The 10,131-nt window shown below is 51.1% G+C and overlaps 1 protein-coding gene across 1 annotated transcript in view; it reads left to right on the top strand.

The window, feature by feature from the left end:
* The window catches only part of LOC108312548 (sorting nexin-8), a 43,877-nt gene that overhangs the window by 24,011 nt on the left and 9,735 nt on the right, over window positions 1-10,131 (top strand). Inside the window, exons 4-7 of the mRNA XM_017540508.2 lie at window positions 494-615; window positions 3,045-3,125; window positions 6,458-6,618; window positions 7,900-8,032. Coding sequence (XP_017395997.1) covers window positions 494-615; window positions 3,045-3,125; window positions 6,458-6,618; window positions 7,900-8,032 — 497 coding nt within the window. The remainder of the gene's footprint in view (window positions 1-493; window positions 616-3,044; window positions 3,126-6,457; window positions 6,619-7,899; window positions 8,033-10,131) is intronic.

The following is a 10,131-nucleotide window of genomic DNA, read 5'->3' as shown; positions in this document are numbered from 1 at the left end:
AAAAAAAAAAAAAAAAAAAAAAAAAAAAAAAAACGACCTCAAAAAGTCCAAGATGGTGCCAGCAAGAAAAAATTAGAATTAAAAAAAGAAAAGAAAACCTGTGTTGCCTTAGTGTTGGAGCCAGCAAAACCCATTTTTTCCCTGGAGAGAAGTGCCAGGAAGGGATTATGGAAGGTGTCTTTAATGGAGGTGATCAGAGTGACCACTCACTTGGTTCACAGGACTCTTGATGGAAAGGAGCAGATCTGTGGTTTTCCCTGGCAACTCCTGGACCCAAGTGTGTGTGGCTGGAGGCAGGGTTTGGGGGTGGGGCTCTTGCTCTGGGCAGCTTTTGCAGGTCCGTTTTCTGGGTAGCACTGGGGGCTCAGTCAGTGCCCTCCACTAGTCGCTGGTTGCTCCGCCGCCTCTAGGGAGAGCTTTGAGAACTCTCTGAGGGCGGAAGATGGGGGCTGGCACCCTGGACTCTGTCCAGTGACCCTGTGCACTCCTCCAGCTGACAGGGAGTTCATCGAGGCCAGGAGGAGAGCTCTGAAGCGCTTTGTCAATCTGGTGGCACGGCACCCCCTGTTCTCCGAGGATGTGGTTCTCAAGCTCTTCCTGTCCTTCAGCGGCTCGGTGAGTGTGTCCGCCCTGCGTGTGTCCCTGTCCCAGGAGCCCCTGAGCCTCCGGAGCTGCTCTTTCCTCTCTCAGGTTTGGTTTCTTATCCTCCTGGTCCCTTGCTTGGACGCCCAGCAGGAATGACATTGACAACACTTCTTTCCTGTCCAGATAACAGCCTGAATGTGATTTTCAGAGGTGTCCCTGGTGTTGACTTGGCAGGATTTTGTAAATCTACGTGGAGATCTTGGGTCTCTGAGGTCACTTTGAGGTTTTAGGCTGGATAGTTTGGAGGGTTTAGGGAGATGAGAGACTCCAGATAGGAAGAAATGTTCACTTAAAACGAGGCCCTGTCTGACTGTGGAGCACGGAGAAAGCACGCTGAGCCTCCTTGTCAGAGCCACAGACCTGCACCTGGGAATCAACTTCTTGTACATGTGCTCAGCCAGACATCCGAGTGGGGCTCCTTCCTCCCAGCGGCTGCTGCACAGCCTTAGTGAGTGTCAAGAAGCTATAGCACCAGGTGTGGTGACTTACACCTGTAATCCCAGCACTTTAGGAGGCTGAGGTGGGTAGATCACAAGGTCAGGAGTCCAAGACCAGCCTGGCCAAGATGGTGAAACCCTGTTTCTACTAAAAATAAAAAAATTAGCCAGGTGTGGCAGCGGGCACCTATAATCCCAGCTACTCGGGAGGCTGAGACAGAGAATTGCTGGAACTTGGGGGCAGAGGTTGCAGTGAGCTGAGATCATGCCATTGCACTCCAGCCTGGGTGACAGAGCGAAATTCCATTGAAAAAAAAAAAAGAAGAAGCTATAGCTCGGCTGGGCACACGGTGACCCATGCCTCTAATCCCAATGCTTTGAGAGGCTGAGGTGGGAAAGTCCCTTGGGCCCAGGTGTTTGAAACCAGGCTGAGCAACATAGGGAGACTTCTCTACTAAAACAAAACAGAACTGAGGCCAGACATGGTGGTGCACACCTTTAATCCCAGTCACTTGGGAGGCTGAGGCTTGAGAATCGCTTGAACCCAGGAGGTCGAGCTTGTAGTGAGCTGTGATTGTGCCACTGCACTCCAGCCTGGGTGACAGAGTGAGACCCGGTCTCAAAGGAAAACCCTGCAGCAAAGCTCCTGCTTCCTGAGGAGGAGGCAGCTGCTAGCCCTCCAAGGAAGTTGGTTTCTGTGCTGCCTCTCAGCCTGTGCCTAGAGGACCCTCTCCCTGTGTGGGGAGAGGCGGGGGCTACACTGGAATAGAGGTTTCCAGACTCTCTTCTATTTTAGGGAAACCCCTTCTTGAATGGGAACCTGAGGGCCTCTGCCCTCCTCCCTGCTGCAGGAAGACACCACCACTCCCAGGCTGACTTCACACAAGTCTTGGTTCCTTTTGTCTTCATTTCCCTCAAGGCAGAAGGGCTTTCGCCCTATAGGAGGGTGGCCTGTCCCTGGGATGCCCCTGGGGATACCTCGAGCAGGTAGTAGGATCTTTTGAGCCCTGGAGGTGGAAACGTTCCTTTGGAAGGAGATCTGGATTGTCAGAGAGGAATGTGGCAGGACCTGGGCAGGGCTGAGGCTCTCAGCAGAGGAGCCACGTGAGGAGGGGTGTGGTGGGTCACAGGTGGGCAACCCTCCTGTTCTAGGGGCAGGATGCTCCCTGTGGCCTTTGCATAGATAGCATTCTCTGTCACTTCCTGGCTTCAGTTTTCTTGCTTCCTTTCTGTTTTTAGAGATGGGGTCTCACTATGTTACCCCGGCTAGCAATCCTCCCACCTCTGGCTCTGAGTAGCTGGGACTACACACTTGACCTCAGGTGCTTTTTTTTTTTGTAAAATGAGAGTTGAGTCAGATGATGTTTAAGGCATCTCAAATTCTAGAGTTCCTGGATGCGTGAACAGCTGCACATTAGGGTTTCCCTTTGTATCTCCTGGGTGCCCCCTGATTTGAAGGCCTGTTCAGGTGAGAGGGCTCCAGTGCTGGGGGTTGGGCCTGTCCTTGCTCTGCTCAGCAGCTCCCTGGGCTCTGGTGTTCCTGGTGCCATGGATGTATTCCTAGGAAGGAAGACACTTTCGCCCTGTTCTATTACGCTTTTGGAATCTACCAGGGCCTCAGGCATCTGCCGTCTGTCTCTGAGGCTGCTGCTACCCCCAGTCTGTGGGTACAGGGGCCGTGCCTCTGGAGAGTCGCCCCCAGGTCTGTGGATGGAGGGCCGTACCTCTGGAGAGAAGCTGCAGGTTTGTGTTGCACCTGCAACCAAGCCAGGCTGTCCTGTTCAGTGAGAAAGACATCTAAGGGAGAGTCAAGAGACTGCGGCATCCTAAAGTCAAAGCAAACACACGGAAATATATTTCTCCTAAGGAAGGATGACACCCTGCTCCATGGTGACCTTCGCCTCACATGAGCTTTCTCGTTGCTAGTAGAAGAGGGTGAAGTTTTCTCTTTTCCTTTTGCAGGATGTGCAGAACAAGTTAAAGGAATCAGCACAGTGTGTTGGGGACGAATTCATGAACTGTAAGCTGGCTACCAGGGCGAAGGTATTTTTCTAACTTGGATGAGTACTTCCCTTTTTCATCAGAGAAACAATAGTTTTAACCCATCATATTGATTTTGCCTCCTCTGCGTGGCAGGGATTGTGCTGCGATCCCTTGCATGGTTTTCTCATTGTTTTTTTTTAGACAAAGTATTGCTCTGTTGCTGAGGCTGGAGTGTAGTGGCACGATTTCGGCTCACTGCAACCTCTGCCTCCTGGATTCAAGCGATTCTCATGCCTCAGACTCCTTAGGAACTGGGATTACAGACATGCACCACCACACCCGGCTCATTTTTGTATTTTTACGAGAGACGGGGTTTCACGATGTTGGCCAGGTTGCTCTCGAACTCCTGACCTCATGTGTTCCACCTGCCTCAGCCTCCCAAAGTGATGGGATTACAGGTGTGAACCAACATGCCTGGCCAGTTTCCTCATTTGATCCTTGTTTTAGCTGCCCTGACACGGCTGGGAGGCCTGTTTTATGGATGGAGAAACAGGCTCAGGACCTGTCGTTGGCCAAGGTCCTGAGCTTCTAAGCGGCAGGGCCAGGATGCAGCTGAGCTCTGACCTCAGGCCCTCCAGGCACCTCGTGCCCTCTGCCCCGTCTGTGACTCAGATGGACGGACGCTTGTGTCCCAGCTTTTCAGATTTCAGGGAATTCATTGTTGCATTTGTTTATTATTAAATGTTAAAATCTGGTCTTTTTCCAGAAAGGATTAAGGTAGCTATTTGGTAGTTTTTTTTGTTTTTGATTTTTTCTGTTTTCTTTTTTTTTGAAATCAAGTTTTGCTCTTATTGCCCAGGCTGGAGTGCAGTGGTACGATCTCGGCTCACTGCATTCTCCATCTCCCCTCACCACATTCTCCGTCTCCTAGGTTCAAGTGATTCTCCTGTTTCAGCCTTCTGAGTAGCTGGGATTGCAGGCGTGAGCCACTGTGCCCCACCTGATTTTTATTTCTTAGACCTCTTCTTCAGGCCAGCGCAATTGCTTATGCCTGTAATGCAAGCACTTTGGGAGGCCGAGGCAGTCAGATCACTTGAGGTCGGGAGTTTGAGACCAGCCTGGCCAACATGGCAAAACCCCATCTCTAATAAAAATTTTAAAAAAAAAAAGCCATATGTGGTGGCGGGCAGCTGTCATCCCAGCTACTTGGGAGGCTGAGGCAAGAAAATGACTTGAACCCAGGAAACGGAGGCTGCAGTGAGCCGATGTCCTGCCACTGTATCTAGCCTGGGCAACACAGTGAGACTTGATCTCTAAAAACAACACAACACAACACAAAACAAAAAAACACAAAAAAACTGCTTCTTGATACAAAAATAAAAAAATCTATTTTATTTAATTTTGTTTTTTGAGACAAGGTCTTGCTGCATCCCCCAGACTATATTGCAGTGGCGCAATCCTAGCTTATTGCAGCTGCGACCTCCTGGGTTCAAGCGATTCTCCCACCTCAGCCTCCCAGAATAGCTGGGATGACAGGCGTGCTCCACAAGACTTGGCTAATTTGTTAGCTTGTTTTTGGTATAGATGGAGTCTCACTGTGTTGCCCAGGCTGGTCTCAAACTCTTGGCCTCCAGCAATCCTCCAGGCATGGCCCCCCAAAGTACTGGAATTAGAGGCATGAGCCACCATGCCTGGCTGAAACTTTTCCCTTCATTTTACTCTCTGAGCTTTCTGTTTTCTCAACACTGATAGTATCAAAGCTTATAAAAAGTCCTTGGCAATAAATGAGGCATACAAGAGGCCTTCCACCCTTGTGGAGAGTCTTTCAGGAATTTATGTTTGTTGTATATTTTTTTTTTTTTTTTTTTTAAAAAAAACGGGGTTTCACCATGTTGGTCAGGCTGGTCTTGAACTCCCAACCTCAGGTGGTCCACCCGCCTTGGCCTCCAAAGTGCTTGGATTACAGGCGTGAGCCACCACGCCTGGCCTGTTTGTTGTGTTTAACGTGAAGATTTTTATTTGTTTTTGCTTTTGTTTTTTTTCTGGAGACAGGGTCCCCAGGCTGGAGTGCAATGTTGTGATCATGGCTCCTTGCAGCCTGGAACTCCTGGGCTCAAGTGATCCTCCTGCCTCAGTCCTCTATAAGTGCCTGGGACCACAGGTGCTCCACCACACCTGGTTAATTTTTTAATTTTTTTGTAGAGACAGGGTCTCGCTACGTTGCCGAGTCTGTTCTTAAACTCCCAGGCTCAAGCAATACTCCTGCCTCAGTCTCCCGAAGTGCTGGGGTACAGGCATAAGTCACTGCATCCAGATAAAGATTACTATTATTTTTTTATTTTTTTGAGATGGAGTTTTGCTCTGTTGGCTATGCTGGAGTGCAATGGCATGATCTTGGCTCACTGTAACCTCTGCCTCCTGGGTTCAAGTGATTCTTCTGCCTCAGCCTCCTGAGTAGCTAGGATTACAGGTGCATGCCACCCCACCCAGCTAATTTTTATATTTTTAGTAGAGACAGGGTTTCACCATGTTGGTCAGGCTGGTCTCAAACTACCGACCTCATGATCTGCCTGCCTCGGTCTTTCAAAGTGCTGGNGGTTCAAGTGATTCTTCTGCCTCAGCCTCCTGAGTAGCTAGGATTACAGGTGCATGCCACCCCACCCAGCTAATTTTTTTATTTTTAGTAGAGACAGGGTTTCACCATGTTGGTCAGGCTGGTCTCAAACTACCGACCTCATGATCTGCCTGCCTCGGTCTTTCAAAGTGCTGGGATTACAGGCGTGAGCCACTGCGCCTGGCCCTAAGTTGTTTTCCGAGACAGAATCTCGCTTGTTGCCCAGGCTGGAGTGCAGTGGGGCAGTCTTAACTCTGCAACCTCCACCTCCCGGATTCAAGCAGTTTTCCTGCGTTAGCCTCCCAAGTAGCTGGGATAACTGGTACCTACCACCACGCCCAGCTAATTTTTGTATTTTTAATAGAAATGGGGTTTCACCATATTAGCCAGGCCAGTCTTGAACTCCTGACCTCAGGTGATCCACCTGCCTCTACCTTTCAGAGTGCTGGGATTAACAGGTGTGAGCCACCGTGCCTGGCCATTTGAGTGTTTTTTGATAGGACCTCCAGTGTGATGACATTTCAGTGGACTCTGTGGTCCTAATCCTACGGGGTCTTTTGTCTTTGTGTTTGCGGCATGCAGGTGATGATGGTTTTCGTTTCTCGTTTGGACACGCAGAGTGATGCCTGCAGTGATCCCTGGAGGAGTGGGGCTCCTGGGGTGGCTCATGGACCTGCTGGGTCTCCTGTGGCTCAGTTTTTGGGGGGTCGGCTGCTGCCATCTGACAGGCGCTCCACAGCAAGTAACACACCATCTCTCCCTCTTCTCTTCATGTCAGGACTTCCTCCCAGCTGACATCCAAGCTCAGTTTGCCATCAGCCGGGAGCTGATCCGGAACATCTACAACAGCTTTCACAAGCTTCGGGACAGGGCTGAGCGGATCGCGTCGAGGGCCATCGACAACGCAGCAGATCTTCTCATATTCGGGAAGGAGCTAAGGCAGGTGACCTTTCAGCTTCTGCAGGGACAGGCGCGGTGGGACGGGAATTCATGCTGCTGAAGGGCTTGGGCAGAAAATGCGTTTACCGAAATAAACAGCATCCTGACCTGTTTCACTCCAGAAGGGGCAAAAAGTGGGTGAGGCACATGGGGGGTCATATTTAGAAGAAACGAGGGAGAATTTCGGCCCAGAAATGTGGATTCCTGAGCACGTGTAAATGATGACCAGTTTCTTTTTTTTTGAGACAGAGTTTCACTCTTGTTGCCCAGGCTGGAGTGCAATGGCATGGTCTCCGCTCACTGCAGCCTCCGTCTCCTGGGTTCAAGTGATTCTCCTGCTTCAGCCTCCCGAGTAGCTGGGGTTACAGGTGTGCACCACCATGCCTGGCTAATTTTGTATTTTTAGTAGGGATGGGGTTTCTCCATGTTGGTCAGGCTGGTCTCAAACTCCTGACCTCAGGTAATCTGCCCACCTCAGCCTCCTAAAATGTTGGGATTACAGGCGTGAGCCACCGCGCCTGGTCTAATGCTCACCAGTTTCTAGTGTGGTAGTTTTCCCACTTTTAGGATGAGACTTTAAAAAGATCCTGGGCCAGGCGTGGTAGCTCACACTTGTAATCCCAGCACTTTGGGAGGCTGAGTGGATCACCTGAGGTCAGGAGTTCAACACCAGCCTGACCAACATGGTGAAACCTTGTCTCTGCTAAAAAAATACAAAACTAGCTGGGCGTGGTGGTGTATACCTGTAATCCCAGCTACTCAGGAGGCTGAGGCAGGAGAATTGCTTAAATCTGGGAGGCAGAGGTCACAGTGAGCCAAGATTGAGCTGTTACACTCCAGCCTGGGCAACAAGAGCAAAACTTCGTCTCAAAAAAGTAAATAAACAGAAAAGATCCCTTTGACTTGGGGAAGAACAGACCATGGACTGGAAGTGCTTCCTTTGCTTGAGGGATAGGGAGACCCCACCCGGGACTCTGCTCCCCTGAGCAGTGCCCCTAACCTATGCACACACATCACTTGGGGGCTGGTCAGGAAGAACGGATGCGGCAGGGCCTGGGATACAGCCCCAAGGCCATCCTTTCTCCCAGGCTCCCAGGGTTCCCACAGGCTTCTCTCTGAGCAGCAGGGGCCTAGGAGGGTGGGGTGGTGGGGGGGCACACAGGCTGCTGTGGAGGGCGCAGAGTTGAGAGCTGCACGTCCGTGGTGGGGGATGCCAGACTCAACCATGGGGTGAGCTCCAGGTCCTCGAGTGTCTCCTCTCCTGTGTGCTTGCTCCCTCAGTGCCATAGGGTCTGACACGACCCCGCTGCCCCCCTTGGCCGCTCTGAACAGCAGCACGTGGGGGTCCCTGAAGCAGGCTCTGAAAGGCCTGTCTGTGGAATTCGCGCTGCTCGCCGACAAGGCTGCACAACAGGTGAGTGGATCGGTCCTCCCAGGCACCTGCTCCAGAGAACACTCTCAGCCCTGGCATGGGGGACCGCCTCCTCCTCAGATGGGCTTCACAGTTCTTTTGTTTTTTTTTTTTGAGACAGAGTCTCGCTCTGTCGCTGCCCAGGCTGGAGTGCAGTGGCTTGATCTTGGCTCACTGCAACCTTTGCCTCTTGGGTTCAAGCGATTTTCCTGCCTTAGCCTTCTGAGTAGCTGGGATTATAGGTGCCCACCACCACACCTGAGTCATTTTTGTATTTTTAGTAGAGACGAGTTTTCACCATGATGGCCAGGCTGGTCTCAAACTACTGACCTCAGGTGATCCACCCGCCTCGACCTCCCACAGTCCTGGGATGGCAGGCGTGAGCCACTGCGCCTGGCTGGCTTCATAGTTCTGAGCCGAGTGAATGAGCAGCTGTGCCCTAGCGGGGAGCTGCCCATCCCCATCTGTTCCTGGTCGCTCCCTAGGAGCGTTTACACTTTCGAGAGGGGGTTTCCAACGACAAAACAGATTGGGCTCTAGTCTTGAGTGTGATTTTGCTGAGGTTGGAGGATAGACTCTGTTTTTGGAAAGATAATCTTGGATTTCCAGGCATACTTCTGGGTGGACCAGATAGTTACCACTTTGCTGTCTGAGTCCACTAGGATTTGGCAATGAGACTTAACTCATCAGAATAATCACGAAGCCCCAGCACCCGGGAGACTCCCACCTCCCGCTCCACACACAACCTCAGGAAGTGCTTCTGCTGCATGGGCAGAAGCTGTTCTTAGAAATCCGCCACGATCTTGGAGTCATTGGGGGTCAGTTTGAAGATAAGTGTTTACTGTCAAACTGAGAGGCTCATCTGGGGGATTTTATGTTAAAAAACTGTTATGTGGCCGGGCATGGCGGCTCACACCTGTCATCCCAGTGCTTTGGGAGGCTGAGGCAGGAGGACTGCTTGAGCCCAGGAGTTTGAGACCAGCCTAGACAACAGAGCAAAATTTCGTCTCTGTAAAAAATTTAAAAATTGGCTGGGCATGATGGCTCACGCCTGTAATCCAGCACTTTGGGAGGCTGAGGTTAGGAGATTGAGACCATCCTGGCCAACGTGGTAAAACCCCCCCTCGACTAAAAATTAGCTGGCCATGGTGGTGCATGCTTCTGGTCCCAGCTACTCGGGAGGCTGAGGTAGGAGAGTCGCTTGAACCCCGGAGACGGAGATTGCAGCGAGCCGAAATCGTGTCACTGCACTACAGCCTGGGCAACAGTGGGAGACTTTGTCTCAAAAATAAGTAAATAAATAAATAAATTAGCCAGGGGTCGTGGTGCATGCCTGTAGTCCCAGCTACTCAAGTGGCTGAGGTGGGAGGATCACCTGAGTCCAGAAGGCAGAGGCTTCAGTGAGCCTCGATGGTGCCACTGCACTTCAGCCTGGGCGACAGAGCAAGACCCTGTCTCAAAAACAAAAAGCCTCCATAGGTGTGAAGGTGAGAGCTTGCTGCCTAGTTTCTATTTCTTGGGGAAGTGGCCTCCAGGCTACTCATACTAGTTTGAAGTTAAGTGATCAGAGTGCCCGTGAGGCTGTGCCCCCCACCGAGCCCCAGAGCTCCTGAATGGCTTGGTGAGTTGTGAACCCACCTCCTGTGGAGTTGGGGCTTTTCAAGTTGGAAACAGGGCACTCAGGTGCCCATGACGTTTTTCTTGCTGAAGAGGAAATTTGATGTCTTTGCTAGTGTGGAAAGTCCTAGGTTTTCTTCCTCTTCCACCCCCGTGCCTGTGTGTTCCCTTTAGAAACGGAGGGAGGGCACTGTTGGTGTCTGTGGATTGGGGCTGGGTCCATGCCATCTCCAGGTCTATGTGCCCACTCCCCCCAGGTGAAGAGGACCGAGAACGTGGGGCTGGGGGCTTGTCAGGATAGAGGCAGAGGAGCTCAGGGCCGCCTGCCCTCGCAATGTGTGTCTGTGTCGTGACCGTGCTCAAGCCACTTTGGTCTCTGGGGCTCAGTTTCTCCATCAATTAAATACAAGGGGGTTGAACTAGATTATTAAAAGAGCCATGTTTTTTTTTTTTTTTTTTTTTTTTTTTTTTTTTTTTTTTTTTTT

Source organism: Cebus imitator, unplaced genomic scaffold (genome assembly GCF_001604975.1).
Source record: "Cebus imitator isolate Cc_AM_T3 unplaced genomic scaffold, Cebus_imitator-1.0 Scaffold126, whole genome shotgun sequence".
NCBI classification, from domain to species: Eukaryota; Metazoa; Chordata; class Mammalia; order Primates; family Cebidae; genus Cebus; species Cebus imitator.
This window is presented reverse-complemented; position numbering and strand designations above follow the sequence as displayed.